The sequence below is a fragment of the Gopherus evgoodei genome, unplaced genomic scaffold (assembly GCF_007399415.2).
Source record: "Gopherus evgoodei ecotype Sinaloan lineage unplaced genomic scaffold, rGopEvg1_v1.p scaffold_51_arrow_ctg1, whole genome shotgun sequence".
Classification (NCBI taxonomy): Eukaryota; Metazoa; Chordata; order Testudines; family Testudinidae; genus Gopherus; species Gopherus evgoodei.
In genome coordinates, this window is record NW_022060072.1 from 642941 (window position 1) to 666770 (window position 23830).

Sequence of the window (23830 nt, forward strand, 5' to 3'; positions counted from 1 at the left end):
ATACATGCATCTGAGGAAGTGGGTATTCACCCATGAAAGCTCATGCTCCAAAACGTCTGTTAGTCTATAAGGTGCCACAGGATTCTTTGCTGCATTCACTTTTTTCTAATTAAATTCTTCCTCCCAGCTGAGGTCAGGCAGAAATGCCTTCTGCTTTGTGAAACGCTCTCTTGTAAAGCGTCCAGCAGATCTAGTGCAGGTTGGGACTTTGCACGTTAGCAATGTGATAAAGCTGTGATTATGGTACCTAAAGTGACCATTCATTTTTAGTTCTGTGCTCAGCGTCTCTCTCTGCCAAGACAGGGTCTAATCGAGGATTTGCCCCGTTTCGACTGTGACGCTTTTTGAGCTAGGAAATTGTCATCTCAAGGGCAGCTCGAGACCTCCAGAATATGATGCTCAACTTGCAACCCCCGTGATTCGGCAGTTCCCCCCCACACCTCGTAGATAGATGGTTACGGAGCCGGTCATCCTGTTCCTAGTGTCTGCAGCAGACACCAACTCCCTCCCATCTTGGGCTTCGTGGGTTAGGACGCTGACCCAGAGCGTTCGAGATCGTTTTCTTCCGGGTCGTCAGTAACGAAGGTGGGTCGAGTGGTTCCTTCTGGCCTCCAGCCCTGCGGTTCTGAAACGCGTGTGCACTGACACACGTGCACGGCTGTGCACTGCCCTGCGAATGGCGTGAGGCAGACATGCCCATGGGTGTGCACTCGCACAGCTGTGCACTCTCACCCCCACGCACCATCCCACCATGCACTGGGCTTGGCTGGCCCACAATGCACTGCGCTTGGCTGCTGACTCTGGACCCCCCACATGCCAGTTCAGTTAAAAAAACATGACTGAAAACAGGGGCTTTTGTGAAGTGTGTAGGGGGGGAAGTGTCCTGGGCTGCGGGGTGGGGGAGACATGGGCCCTCTAGGGCTCTGCAACAATCACACCCCCTTATCCCCCACACCTAGATACTTAAGAAATGCATATGGGGAAACTGAGGCACCCACACAGTATTCAGAGAAAACATAAAGAACGTCACCTCTCCCAACTGCGGACTCTGACCGCCACGTGTGGGGTGTTGCCAGAGCTCAGCTGTGTGTGGGGGAGTCTCTGTTCCCACGCCTTCACCAGGAGCTGGGCACACCAGCTGGGACGAGGCAGGCGTGACCCTGGTGACCCGGGACTGGCGTGCCTGGCACAGGCTGTGCGAGAGCTTTGCACGGGGCCGGGCGTGCATGCGAGGAAAAGGGACTGGCCCTGCATGATGTGGTTAGCAGCAGACACAAGCCAGCCCATCGGTGAGACCGGAGATGTGGGGCTGGCTGGGCCCCGGAGCCTGCGGGGCGTGTGGGAGGCGGCGCTTTCCTGTTTGCCGGCGAGGGGGGAAGCAAAAGCTGCGATTGCTGCTGCCTGTGCTCCCGTGGCGCCATGGCCGGGCCCGGCAGCTTCCCGCTCGTCGCCCTGCTCCTCAGCCAGTGCCTGGACACCGGTCAGAGCAGGGGCCTGGGAGCCAGGATTCCCGGGTTCTCTCCCTGGCTCGGGGAGGGGAGGGGAGGGGAGGGGAGGGGGGGCTGGTGGGTCAGAGCAGGGGGGCTGGGAGCCAGGACTCCTGGGTTCTCTCTCCAGCTCTGGGAGGGGAGTGGGGGCTGGTGGGTCAGAGCAGGAGGGGCTGGGAGCCAGGACTCCTGGGTTCTCTCTCCAGCTCTGGGAGGGAGCGGGGGCTGGTGGGTCAGAGCAGGGGGGGCTGGGAGCCAGGACTCCTGGGTTCTCTCCCCAGCTCTGGGAGGGGAGTGGGGGCTGGTGGGTCAGAGCAGGGGGAGCTGGGATCCCGGACTCCTGGGTTCTCTCCCCAGCTCTGGGAGGGCAGTGGAGGCTGGTGGGTTAGAGCAGGGGGGCTGGGAGCCAGGACTCCTGGGTTCTCTCCCCAGCGCTGGGAGGGGAGTGGGACTGGTGGGTCAGAGCAGGGGGGCTGGGAGTCAGGACTCCTGGGTTCTCTCCCCGGCTCTGGGAGGGGAGTGGGGGCTGGTGGGTTAGAGCAGAAGGTGCTGGGAGCCAGGACTCCTGGATTCTCTCCCTGGCTCTGGGAGGGGAATGGCGCCTGGTGGGTGAGAGCAGGGGGGTCTGGGAGCCAGGACGCCTGGGTTCTCTCCCCGGCTCTGGAAGGAGGCTGGGGGCTGGTGGGTTAGAGCAGGGGGGGCTGGGATCCCGGACTCCTGGGTTCTCTCCCCAGCTCTGGGAGGGGAGTGGGGGCTGGTGGGTTAGAGCAGGGGGGCTGGGAGCCAGGACTCCTGGGTTCTCTCCCCGGCTCTGGGAGGGGAGTGGGGGCTGGTGGGTCAGAGGAGGGGGGCTGGGAGCCAGGACTCCTGGGTTCTCTCCCCAGCTCTGGGAGGGGAGTGGGGGCTGGTGGGTCAGAGCAGGGGGGCTGGGAGCCAGGACTCCTGGGTTCTCTCCCCGGCTCTGGAAGGGGGCTGGGGGTTGGTGGTTAGAGCAGGGGGCTGGGAGCGAAGCAGGGGGACCAGTGGTTCTAGGGGTCTAACCCCTCTCCTCTCTCCCCACTAGGGAGCAGCAAGGCAGGGCTGAAGCTCTGGGCTGAGGACCCCATGGCCCTGGGGTCCCCCCTGCAGCTTCACTGCGCCTTCCCGGGCCAGGAGCACATCACCCTGGTGAGCTGGTGGCGCTGGGGCCAGAACTGGAGCCGTGAGGACCTGGCCGTGATACACCCCACACACGGGGCCCACGTGCTCCCCGCTGTCCGGGGCCGCCTGCGGATCACCAATGTGTCCGACGACGGGCAGGTGGGGCTCACGGTGCCCAGCCTGGAGCTCGCGCACAACGACACCAGCTACTGCTGCAAGTTCTCCACCTTCCCCTCCGGCGTGTCGGAGCAGTGCCTGCAGGTCCTGATCCCCGAGCCTGGTGCGTGGGGCAGCCGTCCCGGGCGGTGGGGTGGATGGTTGGAGGGAGGGGTGGAAGTGGGGTGCGGAGCGAGGGAGGGACGGAGGGGTGAGAGGGGATGGAGGAAGGGCTGGAGGGATGGTTGGACACTCTCCATCCCTGGACTCTCTCCAATCCATCTCCCCCCCCCCCGCAGCCACTGACCCCTCCCCGGCCCCCCACTCCTTGGGCCGCACCTTCCTGCGCCCCGACGTGCTGGGGACGCTGGGCACCGGGGGCTTCTTCCTGCTGGGGAGCGTCCTACTGCTGGGCCACCTCCTGCGGGAGTGGACAAGGAGGAGGAGGTAGGAGACACGAACCCCCCCCAATCCCAGCAACCCCCACAGCAGGACAGGGGAGGGGACAGGACACCCCTGCCTTCGGGGGCTGGCTGGGAGCCAGGACTCCTGGGTTCTCTCCCTGGCTCTGGGAGGGGAGTGGGGGCTGGTGGGTTAGAGCAGGAGGGGCTGGGAGCCAGGACTCCTGGGTTCTCTCCCCGGCTCTGGGAGGGGAGTGGGGGCTGGTGGTTAGAGCAGGGGGGCTGGGAGCCAGGACTCCTGGGTTCTCTCCCTGGCTCTGGGAGGGGAGTGGGGGCTGGTGGGTTAGAGCAGGGGGGCTGGGAGCCAGGACTCCTGGGTTCTCTCCCCGGCTCTGGGAGGGGAGTGGGGGCTGGTGGATCAGAGCAGGGGGGGCTGGGGGCCAGGACTCCTGGGTTCTCTCCCTGGCTCTGGGGGGGAAGTGGGAGCTGGTGGGTTAGAGCGGGGGGTGCTGGGAGCCAGGACTCCTGGGTTCTCTCCCTGGCTCTGGGAGGGGAGTGGGGGCTGGTGGGTTAGAGCAGGGGGGGCTGGGAGCCAGGACTCCTGGGTTCTCTCCCCGGCTCTGGGAGGGGAGGGGGGGCTGGTGGGTTAGAGCGGGGGGGGTCTGGGGGCCAGGACTCCTGGGTTCTCTCCCCGGCTCTGGGAGGGCAGTGGGGGCTGGTGGTTAGAGCAGGGGGGCTGGGAGCCAGGACTCCTGTGTCCTCTCCCCAGCTCTGGGAGGGAAGTGGGAGCTGGTGGGTCAGAGCAGGGGGGGGGCTGGGGGCCAGGACTCCTGGGTTCTCTCCCCGGCTCTGGGAGGGGAGTGGAGGCTGGTGGGTCAGAGCAGGCGGGGCTGGGGGCCAGGACTCCTGGGTTCTCTCCCCGGGTCTGGGAGGGGAGTAGGGGCTGGTGGGTTAGAGCAGGGGGGCTGGGAGCCAGGACTCCTGGGTTCTCTCCCTGGCTCTGGGAGGGGAGCGGGGGCTGGTGGGTGAGAGCAGGGGGGGCTGGGAGCCAGGACTCCTGGATTCTCTCCCCGGCTCTGGGAGGGGAGCGGGGGCTCATGGGTTAGAGCAGGGGGGGCTGGGAGCCAGGACGCCTGGGTTCTCTCCCCGGCTCTGGGAGGGGAGTGGGGGCTGGTGGGTTAGAGCAGGGGGGGCTGGGAGCCAGGACGCCTGGGTTCTCTCCCCGGCTCTGGGAGGGGAGGGGGGCTGGTGGGTTAGAGCAGGGGGGCTGGGAGCCAGGACTCCTGGGTTCTCTCCCCGGCTCTGGGAGGGGAGCGGGGGCTCATGGGTTAGAGCAGGGGGGGCTGGGAGCCAGGACGCCTGGGTTCTCTCCCCACTCCCTCACCGTACTCCCCTCTCTTTCTCTGTAGGAAGCTGAAGGTCTCTCCTCCCCACCCCGACCTGCCCAGCTCTCAGGTGAGCCTGCCTTGCTCTCCACGGGGCTGAGGGGTGAGATGGCATTGAGGACCCTGATGGGGGGGGTGCATCTCATGCACTTTGTCTGCTGGCCTGGGGCACCGAGGCCCCCGTGGCCAGTCCTCCATGGGGCAGAGGTGTCAGTACGAGCCAGCCCCCGGGAGGGGGAAGGAGGGCATGGACATTAGCCGCCCCCCTGCCCTGGGACTCTACAAAGCAGATGGGCTCTGCTCTATTCACCCCCCACCACCACCGTAGACGCCTGCTGGAAAACATCGGCTGCAGCATCGCTGAACAGAAAACCACCTCTGTTTTCAGGTCCTCGCCTGCCACTCGGCTCAGTCCCGCCCCTGCCCTGCCCCCACACCCTGGATCCTGCAGGGTCTCCGTGGGGCACGGGTCCGGGCTGCTGTCTGAGCCCCCCAACACACGGACCCTGCCCCGGGGAGCGTGCAGAACAGCAACCCTTTGGGACTACGTATCCCATGGTGCAGCGGGATGCCCGGCTTCATGGCAGCATCCAGCTCAGCTTCCATTGCATGCTGGGAATTGTAGTCTCCTTTGGGTGGCATGGGGAATGACACAGTGCTGGGTCCCATTGCATGCTGGGAGTTGCAGCCCCCGAGGGGCACTGGTGGACAGCTGGGCCCTGTTGCATGCTGGGAGTTTGCAGTCTCTGCGGGGGATGCTGGGCCCCATTGCATACTAGGAGTTGTAGTCTCAGTGGGGGCGGCAGCTGGGCCCCATTGCATGCTGGGAGTTGTAGTCTCAGTGGAGGGCAGCTGGGCCCCATTGCATGCTGGGAGTTGTAGTCTCAGTGGAGGGCAGCTGGGCCCCATTGCATGCTGGGAGTTTGCAGTCTCAGTGGGGGGCAGCTGGGCCCCATTGCATGCTGGGAGCTTGCAGTCTCTGTGGGGGGTGCAGTGGGGGGCTCTGCCCTAGGGGGAGCGGTAAGTGGGGCAGGTCCCCCTCCCTAATGCTCATCTTGTGTTACCAGGCGACCCCCATGGCTCTGTGGGTGCAGCAGGGGCTGCCGGGGCGGCGCAACTCTTTCTCCGCCCCCTACGTACTCATCAACTTGGACTATTTCACCCCCCAGTCCAGCGCCGCAGCCCACGGGGGGCCCCTGCCCCCTACGGTACCCCCCCGGCCTGGCCGGGACAGAGGGCAGGGCCCGGGGAAGAGCAGGGCCACGCGCTGGGAGCAGGGGCGTGAGGAGCAGTGCCCGGACCTGACGCTGACTTCCTTCCCCTCGGGATTTGGCGCCCCCCAAAGCTTGAGGGACCGTCCCACCTCTGCGAAGACAGGACGTTGTCCACCCCTCGTGCCACGCGCAGGATCCCATGGCTGGAGCCGACCTCTCCCAGAGCCGCCCGCCCCGGAGCCGTTGTGACAGGATGGGAATTTTCTGGAACATTTTCTGTGGAGACTGTGTGTGCCTCAGTTTCCCCCGACACGCAGTGTGGTGGGAAAAGGCGGCTCGCTCTCGGGCTGGGCACAACATAGGGGGGACCGGCGCTGGGCTGTCCCAATCTCTGGAGACAATGGCAAAGTGAGTGACCGGGACATTTGGTACCGAGCGACCATGAACAGCCCCCGCCCGCAGGCAGCTGGCTGGGTGGCCCCAGCCAGAAAGCCAAGAACCAAGCCGGGCTGGGCTCTGGGTGACCTGGGTGGGCCAGGCTGAACCTCTGTGTTCTCCACAAATAAACCACCCGGGGGGGGAAAACTGGTCTCAGCGAGCCCCCCCCCCCGCCCCCGTTCCTCTAGGTCCTACAGATAAACACGCTGCTTGATTCGCTGTCTCGGCCAAGGGGCGGGTGCTTTGTTTGGTTCTGGCAGCGGCTGTGAGTGACGGAGTGGGCGAGTCCCCCCCCAGGGACTGGAGCTCATGGACAGCATCCGGGGGGCTGCAGGCTCCGATCTCCAGCCTGAGGAGGCGGTGAAGCCGCAGGGCTGACCTTGGAGGAAGGAGGAGACCCCCTCGGGGCTCTAGTACACTGACGGGTTCATCCTAGAGACCGTGAGAGCTGTCCCTCCCCAGTGCCACCCGCAGAGCCATCCCCTCCCGGTGCCAGGACCGCAGCCGTTCGCCCCTCGGTGCTGCCCTGGAGCTGGCCAGGGCATTATGGGCCATCTTGGGCCCTGGCCTGCAGGGGATGATCTTGCCCAGGTCCTGGGAGGGTCTTGGGGACAGCGACAGCTGCCCCTCGCCCCCGCCTCCCCGAACACCTGGGTCGGTTTCAGAGCAGGGCCTCAGCAACAGTGGTTTCCTGCCTGGCCCCGGACTGCGAAGATGCTGCTGCTATGTTGTGTCACATCCTGTGGTGGTGGCTGATTTCACCCCACGGGCGCGTCACCAGCGCTGTGGTTCCTCGCAGCTCCGGCCCTGAGTGTCCGTCCATTGCTTTGTGTCTGTCTGTCTGCTGCCCGCCCACCCCTTCCCCAGGGCCCCTGCCCTCGGGGGGAAATCTGGTCTCAGCGAGGCCACCCCTGTTCCTGTAGGTCCTACAGATAAACAGGCTGCTTGATTCGCTCTCTTGGCCGGGGGGCAGGTGCTTTATTTGTTAACAGCAGTAGGGCAGGTGTTGACGCCACCTCACTGCACCCGTCTCCCGCTGCCACAACGTTCATTGCTGGTGGGTGCAGGGAGCTGTGGGGTACCCCGGGTACCAGCGCCCCTGCAGTGCATTGTGGGAGATTCCCAAGTGCTGCGGAAGATGGGAGCAGGAGGCGGAGCTGGGCCAAGCAGGAGGGCGGATTTGATCACAGGCACCACCTTGGGACCGTCAACTGATGTGCTGAAATGACCTCTGAGCCTGGTTCCCCTGCCAGCTTGGGACTCCAACACCCTGCCTTGTGGAGCCAGACACGCTAGCCTGCTTTTTTAGGCTGGAGGTTTTTTCACTTTTAACTACTAGATTCCCTCCCAAGGAAGACTCACCAGGCTAGAGCAGCCATCTCTGGGAGCCTGCAGGAAGGGTCAGAACAGGGATAGGAAAAGAAGCGGTGGACACTAAGACCTAGTGCTGCCCCAAATTTTCAGGTGCCCTACGCAGCTGCCTATGTTGCCTATGCCTAAGGACGGCCCTGACCCTGGGGCGCTCTGTGTGCCGGGGGCTGGTTCCCGGGGGGTGGCCAGGACTCCGGTGTGATCGCTGAGCCCTGTCCCAGATGTGCAGGGGTCCCCAGACCCCCTCCCCCCACGGGGGGGATACCTCGGCCCAGAGATGCTGGTTCCTCTGTGGGTCCAGCTGAGCTGCTGGGACGTGGGAAAAGGGGAACTGAGGCAGCTGATTATAGTGCAGCTTTACACCCTGGCCCCCCGGTCCCCTCCCCCACAGCTCCAGCGTCCCTCCCCCTGAGTTCCCATGTCCCCTGCAGCCCCCACCCAATTATGCAGGCCCCATGTCCTCCACCCCCTGTGCCCTATGTGCCCCCTTGTGCTCTGGAACTGCTCCCTACGAAGCCAGCCCAGACTCTGAGGGAGCCTCCTCTCTCTGGGAGCAGCCTGTCTCCTGGGGCAGCCAGCGGGCCCTGCATCCCAACGCTGTGTGTGAGACGTGACTCTCGGGAGATCAGAAGGTTTGTCAGTCGACAGGAACACGGCATGGTGTAGAACCGATATATGAAATTGTTTTTAATTGTTCACTTTATCAATATAACTTCTGTTTGCTGTTCGCCATCCACTGCACTTGTCTATATTGTACCTTCTGTTCACTGTTTGCCATAGTGTAATTCAAACCCCGTTTTCAAACACTCAATCCATTTTGTAAAAGCTTCCCCCAACCTTCATTTGTGCAAACCCTGCTGTAATCTTATTAGTTTCGTTTCGCTGTGTGACTGAGGCATGGATGGATGATGGAATCAAACTCCAGCCCCAGCCTGTCCTGATGAGATAAAAGTTCAAACCCCGCCGGCTGAAGATGCAGACAAGAGCCCTAAACAAAGTAAGAGGAGTCCACCCTAAAGAGAAAAGGTACAATAGAAGGAAGATCAAAGCCAGGTCCAAGGCTGAAAGTCAGGCCTGCAATTGACGGGTGATCAATCACCACACCCAGAGGCACCCTGACACAGCAAGCCCTATAGACTCTGGATTCAAACTAAAGCCTACAAAAAGGATGGTTGAGATGGGAGATGTTGGAGGGTCACGTTCTGCTGCCAACATGGACGGGCATCGGTGCAGGCCCAACAGAGACCCAACGCGTCCTTGTGCCCGGCTTTCCTGGCCAGTTACCGCCACGAGCTACGAACCCAAGCTGGGAAATCAAGCCATGAACTTGAGCTATGTCCAGGACTGGGAACTATGCAGCAGCTGCAGAACGAACGAACGTGTGTGTGTGTGTGTGTGTGTGTGTGTGTAGGTATTAGATATAATGTGTGTGTATAAGGATTAAGATATTAGTTATTGATCATAGATCAGATTGTTATCAGAATAAATGTGGCATCTTTGTCTTGCCCCCGGAAAAGATCTTGTGCAGTTTTGTCTGTACAACAATAGAGCGGAACTCGTCAGCACAAACATCAGTGACTTTCAGCCAAGTCCATTTGGGGGGCCCCCGGGCAGGATGCCCAGGGCTCCCCCTCTTCCAGTCCCCCCATAGCAGACTGCCCTGAGCTGTGCTGCTGCCAGCGTGCCCATTGCTCCTCCTCTGGTCTTTGTCCTGCTTCCCGGGTCACCTGGTCGCATCCCTCCCCTGGTTCTCTGGTTAGGAAGGGCTCTGTCCATTGCCTACCTGCAGACAGCTGGGCAGCCTCACCTGCTCCCAAGGGCCTCCGCAAAAGTCACACACCCAACTCCCACCATCAAGGCACTGGTGCAGTACACAGGGAAACTGAGGAACACACAGCATTGGTACAGGACAGTAAGACTCACATGCAACATAACAAGGTGAAAAACACCCCACATCGTCACATTGGGCTGCCGGCACAGGACGTGACACTGGCTTCCTTCCCCTCGGGACTCGGCGCTCCGCAAAGCTTGAGAGACCATTGTGACATTCTCTACCTGGGGGGAGCCTCCTGTAACCTCCATATTTCTTATTTTCATATCATCATGATCTCACCCTATAACGCGTGCCTTGTAAGGTATCGGGGGAAAGGTTATGAGCTGCTGGAAGTCATTTCTCTCTCCAGATATGTCTGTCATTGCTGCATATGAAGTTATGGGAACTGTGTTGTGTGGTTGCCACTAAAACGTGCTGTAAGTTGGGGGAACCAGTCAGATATTAGCTCCCCAGAGGCAACAGCAAGGAAAGTAACCAGTGTTCAGGCGGGTGTCAACCAACCCTTGTCCAGCAAGGGAGCTACACTGCAATGACCCACCTGCCTGAGGCCCCACCAAGGGAATTGCTCAGCCTTGCTTGGAGAGACCTGGTAATGCTCCCCTGGCTCTGAAGGGGAGGGGGCAATACCCAGAGGGAAGAAAGGACACGATAAAAGGGAGAGACGTTTGCCAGGCTCTCGCTCTCTCTTCCACCTCCAGCTACAGACACCAGCGCCAAGCGACTGGAGCGCTGATCGAAGGGGACAGCCTGGCTGAAGAGCAGCCAGCCAGCCTGTGGTGGAAAACATCCAGGTTTGTCAGTATCGGGGGGTAGGCGTGTTAGTCTGTAGCCACAAAAACAAGGAGTCTGGTGGCACTTTAAAGATTTATTTGGGCATAAGCTTCCGTAGGTAAAAACCCCACTTCTTCAGACATGGGTTGCTTCTGAAGAATCAGATCAGATGCATCTGAAGAAGTGGGTTTTTTACCCACAAAAGCTTCTGCCAAAATAAATCTGTTAGTTTTTAAGGTGCCATCAGACTCCTGGTTGTTTGTGAGTTTGTCAGGGCATTGAAAGTGTTACGATCAGCATAGAATGCATTTGCTTTGACTTCACTTGTTGTGCTTTGACTTATAATCACTTCAAATCTATCTTTAGCATTAATAAATCTGTCTGTTTATTCTGCCTGAAGCCGTGCGTTTGGTTTGCAGCGTGGCAGAGACTCCCCTTGGGATAACAAGCCTGGTACATATCAGTTTCTTTGTTAAATTGACGAGCTCATATAAGCTTGCAGCATCCAGCGGGCACAGCTGGGCACTGCCAGATGGAGGTTCCCAGGGTCGTGTCTGGGACCAGAGATACTGGCCAGTGTCATTTGGCTGCACGATCCAAGGAGCAGCTGCCGTGGCAGAGGCTGTGCGTGAACAGCCCAGGAGTGGGGGCTCTCCCAGCAAAGCAGGGTCAGGCTGGCTCCCAGAGTCAAGGATTGTGGTGACCTAGCAGATCACCGGTCTGGATAACACCAGAGGGGAACATCACAACCGTCCCCACCTCTGCGAAGACAGGATATTGTCCACCCCTCATGCCACACATGGGACCTCATGGCTGGAGCCGAGCCCTCCTGGTGCCACCCGTCCTGGAGCCGTTGTGACGGAGTGGGAATTTTCTGTAACATTTACTATGAAGACTGTGCCTGCCTCAGTTTCCCCCATATGCAGAGTGGTGGGAAAAGGCGGCTCGCTCTCAGGCTGGGCATGCCACAGGGGGGACCGGTGCCTGGCTGTCTTGGGTCTCTGGAGACAATGGCAAACCCAGTTGTGACAAAGTCGGGTTTTATTCATCTTGTTATGTTGCATGTGAGTCTTACTGTCCTATACTAATACCGTGTGTGCCTCAGTTTCCTTGTGTGCTGCACCAGTTCTTTGGGAGTGTGATTTTGCTGAGGCCCTGGGGCAGGTGAGGCTGTTGGCACTTGTGTAACCTGAGAACTGGGAGGGGGGTGCGACCAGGTGACACCTTTGGCCCAGGAAGCGAGACAAAGAGAAGGAGGAGGAGTATGAGGGGCTGTTGGAGGTCAACCGAGATGCTGATGGGGAGTGACCTGGCAGATTGGCCGGATGGCCCCTGGAGCGCCCTAGTCATCACCTATAGCCAGATCCAGCGAGGGACCCTCTGCCCTGATACTGGGGGCTGTGCCCTGCTGGGGGTGTCGGTTCCCCACTGCAGAGGGAAGGACCTGAGGAAGAACAAACCGCCTGGGACGGACACTTCAAGGTCATCGGACAGGTGAACGAGGTGAACTATGTGGTGGAACTGTCCATCCGGGCACACAGCTGCCGGGTGGACCATGTCAACGTGATGAAGCCAAACTGGGACAGGGAGAAGTTGGTGCTGGCTGTGGGTGGCCAGTGGCAGGAGTAGGGAGATGATCCCCTGATTGATCTATTCCCTGAGACTGGGCCGGCCCTTGCTGGGATCAATTCCCCTCTCCGATCGGACCTGCTAACCCCGGCCCAGAAGGCTGAGATCCGAGAGGTGCTGGGTTCATACCGGCAGCTGTTCTCCCACCGGCCTGGGCTCATTAACCTGACTGTCCACCGGGTGGAGACAGGAGCCCGCGTCAGTTGCTCCCTGTTCTGTTCGATGCCAACTCTGCCCACATATCTACACCGGCGACACCATCACAGGACCTAACCAGATCAGCCACACCATCACCGGTTCATTCACCTGCACATCCACCAATGTAATATACGCCATCATATGCCAGCAATGCCCCTCTGCTATGTACATCGGCCAAACTGGACAGTCTCTACGGAAAAGGATAAATGGACACAAATCAGATATTAGGAATGGCAATATACAAAAACCTGTAGGAGAGCACTTCAACCTCCCTGGCCACACTATAGCAGACCTTAAGGTGGCCATCCTGCAGCAAAAAAACTTCAGGACCAGACTTCAAAGAGAAACTGCTGAGCTTCAGTTCATCTGCAAATTTGACACCATCAGCTCAGGACTGAACAAAGACTGTGAATGGCTTGCCAATTACAGAACCAGTTTCTCCTCTCTTGGTTTTCACACCTCAACTACTAGAACAGGGCCTCATCCTCCCTGATTGAACTAACCTCATTATCTCTAGCTTGCCTGCATATATATACCTGCCCCTGGATATTTCCACCACATGCATCTGATGAAGTGGGTATTCACCCATGAAAGCTCATGCTCCCAAACGTCTGTTAGTCTATAAGGCACCACAGGATTCTTTGCTGCTTTTACAGATCCAGACTAACACGGCTACACCTCTGATCCCTGTTCTGGGTGTCAGGGAAAAGAGCCTAGAACCTGGAGAGAGAGATTGGGGAGATGCTGGTCTCAGGGGTGATCCAGCCATCCGCCAGCCCCTGGGCCTCTCCCGTGATGTACCCCGCCCATTTGCCCCAATGGGGCTACACCAGATGAAAGGGAATGCCAAGCTCCTGAGGTGGAGTCTCCAGCTTCCGGATTATGACATGGACAGGGGTTCCTCCTAGAGACCGTGAGAGCCATCCCCTCCCGGTACCGGCACCAGAGCTGTCCCCGCTCGGTGCCACGCCAGGGTCTCACTTTCATGCTCTTGTGCGACACTTTGAGATACCGATTCCCCGTCCCTCTGTGACGCCTGGGGCATTAAGGGGCATCTCGGGCCCTGGCCCGCAGGGGATGATCTTGCCCAGACCCTGGCAGGGTCGTGAAGATGGTGACAGCTCCCCCCTGTCCCTAAACACCTAGGTCCATTTCAGAACAGGGCCTCAGCAGCAGTGGTTTCCTGCCCTGGGACACGAGGATGGTGCTGATAAAAGGGTGGGGGGAGCGGATGTTGTGTGGCATCCTGTGGTGGTGGCCTATTTCATCCCGTGGGCACGTCACCAGCACTGCGGTTCCTCGCAGCTCTGGCCCTGACTGTGCGTCCGTCGCTCTGTATCTGTGCCTGCTGCCTGCCCATCCCTTCCCCTGGGCCCTGCTGCTCAGGCGAAAACCCGTCTCAGCGAGGCCCCCTCCCCTCTTCCTGTAGGTCCTACAGATAAACAGCCTGCTTGATTTGCTCTCTCAGCCAGGGAGAGAGTGCTTTGTTTAATAAATAATATATAGAGATATTCCTATCTCATAGGGCTGGGAGGCACCCCAAAGGGTCATTGAGTCCAGCCCCCTACCTTCACCAGCAGGACCAAGTACTGATTTTGCCCCAGATCCCTAAGTGGCCCCAGCAAAATAAAACAAAATCACACAAGTCTGAGCCTAGTATATTAAGAAACAATACAGCTCAAATCTCACCCTCAGAGTCGTTCCAATGAGCTTCTGTCACAGACCAGACTCCTTCCTAGTCTGGGCCCGGTCCTTTCCCCGGTGCAGCCCTTGTTCCAACTCAGGTGGTGGCTGGGGGATTGCTCATGACTGCCCCCCCCCACCTTTGTCCTGCTTCAACCCCTCTTATAGCTTTGGCACAAGGCAGGAATCTTTTGTCTCTCTGCACCCCCCCACCCCCACTAAATGGAAAAGCCCCGGGTTTGAGATGGGTTCCAGTTCCAGGTGACATGGGCACATGTCATGTGGGACCCCCAAGCCTCCATCCTTCCTGGCCTGACTCACAGGAAGACTTACAGGTAAAACAGAGCCATTTACAGCCAATTGTCCTGGTTGATGGGAGCCATCAAGCTTCCAAAGCACCATTAATGGCCCCCACTTTGCACAATTACAATAGGCCCTCAGAGTTCTATTTCTTCTTTCTAGTCCCAGATAGAAGAGTGGTACATTTATACAAACAGGATTATCACACTCAGCAGATTACAAGCTCTGTAATGATACCTCACAAGAGAATTTGCATGAAGCATATTCCAGTTACATTATAGTCACGCTCATTAGCATATTTCCATACAATCATATGGAGTGCAACGTCATCCCCCCCTCTATCTAGCTATCCCCACACTCCCCCCTCCCCTCCATGCACACTATCCATCCCTCTCTGCTCTGGCTAGCGAGTGTTTTGCTGGAGGATAACAGCCATTCTACTGCTGCTGGACGGTGTCATTCCCCAGAGATGCCTGGCCGAGAGCTCTGCACCAGGGAGGTGAGTTTGAGTCCTGATGCCGACGGTGCGTCGCTCCCAGACACCCTCCCGGTGACGCTTTCTGGGCTGTGACCTCAGCCCAGCCGCCGGCCCAGGGCAAAGACCACGACAGAGACGCCGGCCTTGGAAAGCAGCAGGACGAGGCCGATGAGGACAAGGTGAACAATGTTGATGCGTCGGGGGTAGGTTCTCCTTGCACCTCCCACACCAGTTGTGACCATTTCTGGGTGCCACCATGTGCTGTTGGTGGGGCTGGGAGCTTCCCGCCCTGGGGAGGGAGCAGGGGACAGCAGGTGAGTCCGGGCTCCCCTGGCAAATTCTGTCCCCCCAAACCCACCCATTCCCCTGCTCAAAGGGTGCAGTGACCTCTTACCCCCCAGCCCTCTGGATATGGGGGGTCTCTGCTCCCCTTTATGGCCCCCAAGATATGGGAGACTCTACTTCCCCCAACAGCCCCCTGGATATGGGGGGACCCTGCTTCCTCCCACATCCCATATTGATATGGGTGACCCCCCCCTCCCCATGGATGTGGGGGATCTGTGCCTGGTAACAGCTCTCTCTCTCTATCTCTCTCTCTCTCCCCCCTATGTGGCATCCCGGTGCACCCCATGGCTCATCCCCTCTCACCTGTCACCGTGAGTTGGGTCCCAGGGTGGCCGCGCCATTGCTCCCATTGGCCGTCCTTCTTCTGCACCCTGACTTGGCAGACGTACTCGCTGGCGTCCAACTCCTGCAGCCGGTCGATGAGGATCGAGGCCGTTCGGCTCCCCCGTGGGTCCCCGACCAGGACGATGCGGCCCCTGTAATCCCAGCGGGTGAATCGCTCGGTGTGATTGTAGATAAACTGGCCATAGTACCCGCCTCGTCTCCAGTAAACCCGGAGGTCCCGCAGCGGCTCGATCTCGTCGGGGTAGGTGAAGGCGCAGGGCAGGGTGACGGAGCCCCCGGCCGGCGCCGACAGGGACTCGGGCTGGGTTATCGTGTACCGGGGATCCTGGGCAGCCGCTGCAAAGACCCCCAGAGACACAATCCCGTCACCGCAGCCGGCCCCAGGGTCCCACCCACAGCCAGTGGGGCACAAACACCCCCCAGCCCCCTTCCAGCCCCCCAGCACCCACACTGCACAAGCCAGCCCAGCTCCAGGCCCCCACCCCATTCCCCTGGCCCCTCCCCGTGCCCCATCCCCATTCACCCCGCCGCAGCCAGCCCCTCCCTGTGCCCGTGCCCCATTCCCCTGCCCCTGCCAGCCCCATTCCCATGCCCCTCCTCCCTCCCTGTCCCCGCAGCACCCCCTGCTCTTCGGGTCTTGCCAGTGACAAGGGGGCCACACCCCAGTTCTGTACACTCCCGTGTCACGCCCCAGGGCTCACCCCCCACCAGGGACAGCAGCAGCAGCAGCTCCCGGCTCATGGCCCCACTGGCTCTGCCCCCCCCCCCCGCCCTGCTTATTTGAGGAAGCTGGTGACACCTTGGGCCTTCCTGTGCGAAATCCCCCCCCTGCCCTGGCCAATGAGACACTACGGGGGGGAGGGGTTAGCAGGACTCAGGACTCCTGGGTTCTCTCCCTGGCTCTGGGAGGGGAGTGGGGGCTGGTGGGTTAGAGCAGGGGGGGCTGGGAGCCAGGACTCGGCTCTGGGAGGGGAGTGGGGGCTGGTGGGTCAGAGCAGGGGGGGCTGGGAGCCAGGACTCCTGGGTTCTCTCCCCGGCTCTGGGAGGGGAGTGGGGGCTGGTGGGTTAGAGCAGGGGGGGCTGGGAGCCAGGACTCCTGGGTTCTCTCCCCGGCTCTGGGAGGGGAGTGGGGGCTGGTGGGTTAGAGCAGGGGGGGCTGGGAGCCAGGACTCGGCTCTGGGAGGGGAGTGGGGGCTGGTGGGTCAGAGCAGGGGGGGCTGGGAGCCAGGACTCCTGGGTTCTCTCCTGAGCTCTGGGATAGGGGTGGGGGCTAGTGGTTTAGAGCAGCAGGGGTTGGGAGCCAGGACTCCTGGGTTCTCTCCCCAGCTCTGGGAGGGGAGTGGGGGCTGGTGGTTAGAGGAGGAGGGGTAGGTTGGGGGGCCAACTGGGGGCAGAAGCTGGGTCTGGCTGGGTCAGAGGGTCGGGGGACAGGCTGGGGGCGCGGGGGGGGGGAAGAGCTGGGTCACCATCACAACCTGGTTACTGGGGCCTGCTGCCCAGTCAGGTTTGGTTTCACACCACTGCACAAGTGCTAGTGACTTTGTGGTGGCCCCGGGGGGTGGCCAGGACCCTGGTGTGATCGCTGAGCCCTGCCCCAGATTTGCAGGGGTCCCCAGACCCCCTCCCCATACAGGGGGGGATACCGTGGCCCAGAAATGCTGGTTCCTCTGCAGGTCCAGCTCAGCTGCTGGGTCGTGGGAAAAGGGGAACTGGGGCAGCTAATTATAGTGCAACTTGGCACCCCGCCCCCCCCGGTTCCCTCCCCCACTGCTCCAGTGTCCCTTCCCCCAGTCCCCCCCCGGGTCTCTTCCCCCACAGCTCCGGCGTCCCTTCCTCCCTCCCCCACAGCTCCAGCATCCCATTTGCCCCCCAGTCCCCTCCCCCACAGCTCCGGTGTCCCTCCTACCCCGAGTTCCCATGTCCCCTGCAGCCCCCCACCCAATTATACAGGCCCCAACGATTCCCCCATGTCCTCCAGCCCCCCGTGCCCTACATGCCCGTTGCAGCCCCCAATCCCTGAATGACACCTGGCCCTGCACCCCAGGGCCCAGTGCCCACCCCGGCTGTGGGGGCTGGGGGCAGCTGGGAAGCTCCCACCATGGGGCTGGTGGTGGAAGGGAAGTGACTACGACGCTGGTCTGCTCTGGGCCCAATTGCCCAATTTCCCCCCCGCCCCGCCCGCCGCACCCGCCTCCCTCGGTTTCCTCCTCGCGGTATTGCAACCGGCTCCCGCGTCCTGTTTTCCAGCTTGCGTCCGGCCCCCGCCCTGGTCAAGGGGTGCTGGGCGGGGTGGCCAGAGCTCCGGGGAGCCAGAGGCCCAGCCCCGCGCGCCCAGAGATGCTGCTGCCACCGGGACACCCAGCCCTGCTGCTCCTGGTGGGGATCCTGCTTGGAGGTAGTTGTGCTCAGCCGGTGCCAAATCCCCAGGGCAGGGGCCCATCTGCCCCGGCTTCCCCAGGGACCCATCTCCCCCGGCCTCCTGCCTTCCCCAGGGATCCATCTCCCCCGGCCTCCTGGCTTCCCCGTGGCCCATCTCCCCCGGCTTCCCCAGGGGCCCATCTCCCCTGGCCTCTCGGGTTCCCCAGGGACCCATCTCCCCCGGCCTCCTGGCTTCCCCAGGGACCCATCTCCCCCGGCCTCCTGCCTTCCCCAGGGATCCATCTCTCCCGGCCTCCTGGCTTCCCCGTGGCCCATCTCCCCCGGCTTCCCCAGGGGCCCATCTCCCTGGCCTCTCAGGTTCCCCAGGGATCCATCTCCCCCGGCCTCCTGGCTTCCCCGTGGCCCATCTCCCCCGGCTTCCCCAGGGACCCATCTCCCCCGGCCTCCTGCCTTCCCCAGGGATCCATCTCCCCCGGCCTCCTGGCTTCCCCGTGGCCCATCTCCCCCGGCTTCCCCAGGGGCCCATCTCCCCTGGCCTCTCGGGTTCTCCAGGGGCCCATCTCCCCCGGCCTCCTGGCTTCCCCGTGGCCCATCTCCCCCGGCTTCCCCAGGGGCCCATCTCCCCTGGCCTCTCAGGTTCCCCAGGGATCCATCTCCCCCGGCCTCCTGGCTTCCCCGTGGCCCATCTCCCCCGGCTTCCCCAGGGACCCATCTCCCCTGGCCTCCTGGCTTCCCCAGGGACCCATCACCCCCGGCCTCCTGCCTTCCCCAGGGATCCATCTCCCCCGGCCTCCTGGCTTCCCCGTGGCCCATCTCCCCCGGCTTCCCCAAGAGCCCATCTCCCCTGGCCTCTCGGGTTCCCCAGGGGCCCATCTCCCCCGGCCTCCTGGCTTCCCCAGGGGCCCATCTCCCCTGGCCTCTCGGGTTCCCCAGGGGCCCATCTACCCCAGCCTCCTGGCTTCCCTGGGACCCAGCTCTCCAGCCTCCCCAGGGGCTTACCTGCCCCGGCCTCCTGGCTTCCCCAGGGCCCGTCTGCCCCGGCCTCCCAGCTTCCCCAGGGCCCATCTCCCGTGGCCTCCTGGGTCCCCAGGGGCCCATCTTCCCCAGCCTCCCGGCCTCCCCAGGGAGCCATCTCCCCCGGCCTTCCGGCTTCCCCGTGGCCCATCTCCCTCGGCTTCCCCAGGGGCCTATCTCACCCGGCCTCCCTAGGGGCCCATCTTCCCTAACCTCCTGGCTTCCCCAAGGCCCATCTCTCCCGGCCTCCCGGCCTCCCCAGGGGCCAGTCTCCCACAGCCTCCCAGTCTCCCCAGGGGCTCATCACCTCTGGCCTCTCGGCCTCCCCAGGGACCCATCTCCCCCTGCCTCCTGGCTTCCCCGGGGCCCATCTCCCCCGGCCTCCTGGCCTCCCCAGGGGCCCGTCTCCCCCGGCCTCTTGTCCCCCAGCAGAAGGAGTGAGCTGGGCCTGGCTCTGATCTGGGACAGGACCCAGCTCCGGCTGCTTGGGAGGAAGCCCTGCGATGAGGATGTGACCTGGTTCCCGGGGAAATGCCTGGCACCCAGTGGTGGTTCCCAGGCACGACAGGATACCAACAACTAATAATAAATCCACCTGCCCTATCGCCCGGGTCGGGGAGTCCCCTCTGCGCCCCGCTGGCTGCGAGTGGGACCCTGGGGCCGGCCGCGGTGACGGGATTGTGTCTCTGGGGGTCTTTGCAGTGGCTGCCCAGGATCCCCGGTACAGGATAACCCAGCCCGAGTCCCTGTCGGCGCCGGCCGGGGGCTCCGTCACCCTGCCCTGCGCCTTCACCTACCCCGACGAGATCGAGCCGCTGCGGGACCTCCGGGTTTACTGGAGACGAGAGGGATTCCATGGTGTGTTTATCTACAATCACACCGAGAGGTTCACCCGCTGGGATTACAGGGGTCGCATCACCCTGATCGGGGACCCACGGGGGAACCGAACGGCCTCGATCTGCATCGACCGGCTGCAGGAGTTGGACGCCAGCGAGTACGTCTGCCAAGTCCGGGTGCAGACGAACAATGGCAAATGGGAGCACTGGCGCGGCCACCCTGGGACCCAACTCACGGTGACAGGTGCCTCCCCCCAGCTTCCCCCATGTCTCCTGCTCCTACCCCCAGGTTCACACTCTCCTGTGCCCTGGCAAATCCCACCCCCACCCCCAGCCCTGAGACCCTCTGTGTGTTCCCGGCTCCCTGAGCGCTGCACCCCGAGTCCACGGCATCCCGTGGCTGGAGCTCAGGGGCACCCCCACCGAGATCCCTTCCCATCCCCAGCTGTGTCCTTGCCCCGTCTGCCTGGGCGTCCCCTTTTCTGGATCGGTCTCTGGCCCCATCCCACAGCAGCGGGGCATATCGGTGAGTGAACGAGTGTCAGTTGTGCGGCAGTGAGTGTGCAATGATGCACATGCACTAACATGTTTGTGTAAATGAGTGTGTGGGAATGTGTAAGAGCAGCAGCATTGGTGAGTGTGCAAGGATGGATGTGCATGAATGTGAGTGTGCAAACATGCATGTTCCAAAATGAGCGTGTGTCTGACTGTGCAGGGCTGAGGGTGTCTGGGTGTGGGAAGCACAAGCGTGTGAGTGTGTGTGTAAGAACACGTGCGTCCATGGTACAGTGTCTCCTAGGGAGGGCCTGGTGTCCACAGACATGCTGCACACGCTCGCACACCTGGGATCTGCGCTGAATGTGTGAGAGCCAGAGCGTGTGTGTGTGAGCGTGCCCCTGGCTGTGCACACACGTGGGCGAGGGGCCACATCTTGACCTACTGCCCCCCCTTGGTCTCGCTCCCAGCCCAAGCCTCTACGACCCACGTCCCCTCGACGGAGCAGGTGACGACCCCAGCCACAGCTACGACGCAGCGGCCAGCCGGGCTGGGGGCAGCCCCGGTGATTGGGGGGGTGCTGGCGGGGGCCGTCCTGCTGGCCGGGATCATTGGGCTGGCCGTGTACGGAGCCCAGAAGAGAACAGGTACCGGCACCCCTGGGGGAGCAGCTCGGGGTGGGGGGACACAAACCACCAGGGCATCCAGCCCCTCATTGGTCAGCCCCAAGGGAGCTGCCTGGTACCCGCACAAGGCATTGTGGGAAATTCCCTGGGCACTGCAGGGATGGGAAAGGCGAGAGGAGGCAAACCCTGAGCCAGGCATGTCCGGCACGTGTGTGTATCCTGCTGGGAGTGTGACACGGGCAGTAAGGTGTGATCCTAACCAGAATGCACTGCTCCCGCTGCTGCATCATGGGATACAAAGCGTGACTGTCCATCCATCCATCCACCCCCTCTATCTATCTATCTATCTAGCCCCACCCAGTCCCTCTATCTATCCCCATCCACCCCCTCTATCTATCTATCTATCTAGCCCCACCCACCCCCTCTATCTATCTATCCCCATCCGCCCCTTCTATCTATCTATCTACCCCCATGCACCCCCTCTGTCTATCCATCCACTCCCATCCACCCCCTCTATCTATCTATCTATTCCCAGACACCCCCCATCTCCCTGAGCCCCCCACACTCTGCCCCCGGCATTGCCCCCCATGGGGTGTACCTGGGGGCTATTAACTCCTCTCCCTTTCTTTCAGGCGGTCGGCGGAAAGACCCCTTGGCCCGGTGAGTCTCCCCTTTCTGCTCCCCGCTGCCCACCAACCCAAGGGGCCTGATCCTGCACCCAAGGGGGCTGCGGAAGGGCTGGATCCAGAGCTGTGGAGCCCCATACGTAGGGGTCTCTGGACAGCTGGAAACTCCAGCCCCTGGCCTGGGGCCCCATATAAAAATAAAGGGTGCAGGGGGGGCTCCTGCAGGGGGCCCATATTCCCTCTTGGGGGGCTGAATTAGCCCCTCTGAGCCCTGTGCCCCCTGATTTACAACCCTCCATTGCCTATGCCCCATGTGAGGCAGCAGCCTCCAGCACCCCTGCAGGGGATTGCCCCAGTCTTCAGCAGCTGTGCCCATCCCCCTGGCATCAGGCCTGCGGCCGAGTGACACCAGCCCCAGCTGCTCCCCATTCATCCCCCGCAGCTGCCAGCCAGTGCCGATGGGGGTGGGGGGCTGGGGCCCACTTGGCCCTGGGGGCCCCCACCAGTGACTGTCCGTGGGTCTGTCTTGCAGGAAGGCACATGGCCAGTTGCAGACCGAAGGCGGAGGCGAGTACATGGAGATCGGGGTGGGAGGTGAGAGCCCCTGGAGTGTCCCTGAAGTGCACCCGTCCCCTTCTCCTGTCCCTCCCGCCCTCCAGCCACCCCATCCCCTCTGCTCATCCCCCTCCATCCATCCCCCTCCATCTGCGCCATCCCCATCCCCTCCTCCCGTCCCTCCCCCCTCCAGCCACCCTGTCCCCTCTGCCCTCCCCCCCTCCATCTGCCCCAAACCCTCTACCCATCCCCCTCCAACCATCCACCCCATCCCTTCTAGCCCAGTCCCTCCCCACCGCACCCCCCTCTATCCACACCGTTCCTTCTGCCCATCCCCCTCCATCCATCCTTCTCCATCTGCCCCATCCACTTCTATCTGTCCCTCCCCCTCTATCCATCCCCCTCCATCTGCCCTGTCCCCTCTGTCCGTCCCCCTCCTTCTGCCCCACCTCCTCCATCCCTGTTTCCCTCCTTCCATCTCCCTCTATCCCCGTCCCTCTCCATCCATCCCCCTCTATCCGCCCCATCCCCTCTGCCTCTGCCTGTCCCTCCCCAGCCCCTCTGCCTGTCCCCCTCCATCTATCTACCCACTCCCTCCTACCTGACTCCATCCCTCCCTGTCCCTGTTCCTCCACCCCACCCCTTCTATCCATCCACCCCAGGCCCCCCACCCTCCCCTCTCCCTCTCTCCATCTCCCTTCCCCTCACTCACTCCCCATCTCTGTCCCCCTCCATCCCCCAGCCTCCTCCATCCATCCAACCCCCTCCAGCCCCCCTCCCTCCAGCCCCCATCCCTTCACTCACCCCCAGCCCCCTCTGTCCCCCCCGCCCTCCCCTCTCCCTCCCTCCATCTCCCTCCCCTCTCACTCCCCACCCCTGTCCCCCTCCACCCCATCCATCCCCCCAGCCTCCTCCATCCAGCCAACCCCTCCCTCTCTCCAGCTCCCATCCCTTCACTCACCCCAGCTCCCCTCTGTCCCCCCTGCCCTCGCCCCTCCCTCTCTCTGTCCCCCTCCCCCTTACTCACTCCCCATCTCTGTCCCCCTCCATCCCCTCCATCCCCCAGCCTCCTCCACCCATCCAACCTCCTCCCTCCCTCCAGTCCCCATCCCTTCACTCACCCCAGCCCCCCTCTGTCCCCCGCACCCGGCCATACCTTGCTGTCCCCAGCCCGGCTCATGCCCCATCTCTCATTCCAGGCCAGGATGTCCCCCAGCCCCAGCGCCCCCCGGACCCCGAGGAACCCGGCTTGCTCTACGCCACCCTGGCCTTCTTGGAGCCCGGCATTGCCCCAAGGCAGCCAGAGCCCCGTGGGGCCCCCACGGACGAGACCCTTTACTCAGCCGTCCGGGTCCACTAGGGCCAGGGGGAGCCTGGATCCCCAGGGGAGGGGCTGGGGGCTGGAGAAGGGCCACCCTGGAGGGAAAGGGCAGGTAATGGGAGGGGGGAGAGCTGGATTGAGGGCGAATGGGGGGTGGTCCCTGAGTTGGAGCTGGGTTGGACATGGGTGCCTGGGGGGGTCCTGCATTGGGAGGTTTGGGGAGGCAGAGCCTGAGGGAGGTTTGGGGGTGTCTCCCTCCAGGTGTTTCCTCCATTCTCCTCCAAGGAGCATGTTGGGGGGAAGGGCCCAAGCCCTGTGGGGCCCAGACCAGGCTGGAAGCTGGGACCCCCCATCGTGGGAGGATTGTCCCCCTCCCCCAGGGCTGTGTGTCGGTGTCTGTCTGATTGTCTGTCCAGGGGCAGGGCCTGGCCTGCCCCTTACCCCAATAAAGCCTGTCTGACCTTTGGAGTGTGTGGGTGTGTACTGCAGTAGTGTGTGTCGCACAACTTGCACACTGTCTGCACACTGTCTGCACCCCCAGCCACCCCTGACACCCCCACGCACTGGGCCTGCTCCGCAGAGACCAGGAAAAATAGCGACTGGTCCAGGAGCCAGGACTCACCCACCCTCAGTGCTCCCAGGCCCACTCCACCCCTGCCCTCGGGCATCATGCAGGCATGGTTTCGGGGGGTGGGGGTGGGAACCAGTCTGGTCACTCAGGGAGGGGCCAGTTCAGTGGGTGGGGCCGGATTGGGGAGGGGACTGTGCAGGGAGGTGAGGGAGCGGTGCAGAGGGGACAGGTC

The 23830-nt window shown here is 62.2% G+C and overlaps 3 protein-coding genes across 3 annotated transcripts; 2 read left to right on the plus strand and 1 right to left on the minus strand.

Moving 5' to 3' along the window:
• The first annotated feature begins 1379 nt into the window (after positions 1-1379).
• On the plus strand, positions 1380-7503 carry PVRIG (PVR related immunoglobulin domain containing). Its single transcript, XM_030546983.1, has 5 exons — positions 1380-1480; positions 2551-2907; positions 3083-3230; positions 4594-4639; positions 5637-7503. The coding sequence occupies exons 1-5, from the start codon at positions 1420-1422 to the stop codon at positions 6030-6032; spliced, it is 1008 nt and encodes a 335-aa protein (XP_030402843.1). The 5' UTR covers positions 1380-1419; the 3' UTR covers positions 6033-7503.
• A 6825-nt stretch (positions 7504-14328) lies between these two features.
• LOC115643152 (paired immunoglobulin-like type 2 receptor alpha) lies at positions 14329-15916 on the minus strand. The gene is made up of 3 exons (XM_030546989.1): positions 15877-15916; positions 15134-15511; positions 14329-14774 (listed from the first exon to the last, which is right to left on the minus strand). The coding sequence occupies exons 1-3, from the start codon at positions 15914-15916 to the stop codon at positions 14581-14583; spliced, it is 612 nt and encodes a 203-aa protein (XP_030402849.1). The 3' UTR covers positions 14329-14580.
• Positions 15917-17397: 1481 nt separating this feature from the next.
• On the plus strand, positions 17398-23495 carry LOC115643148 (paired immunoglobulin-like type 2 receptor alpha). The gene is made up of 6 exons (XM_030546984.1): positions 17398-17570; positions 19271-19648; positions 20370-20546; positions 21158-21185; positions 21684-21745; positions 22906-23495. Exons 1-6 carry the CDS (start codon positions 17513-17515, stop codon positions 23064-23066), a joined length of 864 nt encoding a protein of 287 aa, XP_030402844.1. The 5' UTR covers positions 17398-17512; the 3' UTR covers positions 23067-23495.
• Positions 23496-23830: the final 335 nt, after the last annotated feature.

Bases quoted from the DNA above. Each gene is read 5' to 3' on its own strand.
- PVRIG (XM_030546983.1), top strand. From the start codon at position 1,420: ATGGCCGGGCCCGGCAGCTTCCCGCTCGTCGCCCTGCTCCTCAGCCAG. The intron at 3,231-4,593 runs GTAGGAGACACG...CTTTCTCTGTAG, and splicing joins GAGTGGACAAGGAGGAGGAG to GAAGCTGAAGGTCTCTCCTC. The intron at 4,640-5,636 runs GTGAGCCTGCCT...TTGTGTTACCAG, and splicing joins CCGACCTGCCCAGCTCTCAG to GCGACCCCCATGGCTCTGTG.
- LOC115643152 (XM_030546989.1), bottom strand. From the start codon at position 15,916: ATGAGCCGGGAGCTGCTGCTGCTGCTGTCCCTGGTGGGGG. The intron at 15,512-15,876 runs GTGAGCCCTGGG...GGGTCTTTGCAG, and splicing joins GCTGCTGTCCCTGGTGGGGG to CGGCTGCCCAGGATCCCCGG. The intron at 14,775-15,133 runs GTGAGAGGGGAT...CTCCCTCCCCAG, and splicing joins GACCCAACTCACGGTGACAG to GGCGGGAAGCTCCCAGCCCC.
- LOC115643148 (XM_030546984.1), top strand. From the start codon at position 17,513: ATGCTGCTGCCACCGGGACACCCAGCCCTGCTGCTCCTGGTGGGGATC. The intron at 19,649-20,369 runs GTGCCTCCCCCC...TCTCGCTCCCAG, and splicing joins GACCCAACTCACGGTGACAG to CCCAAGCCTCTACGACCCAC. The intron at 20,547-21,157 runs GTACCGGCACCC...CCTTTCTTTCAG, and splicing joins CGGAGCCCAGAAGAGAACAG to GCGGTCGGCGGAAAGACCCC.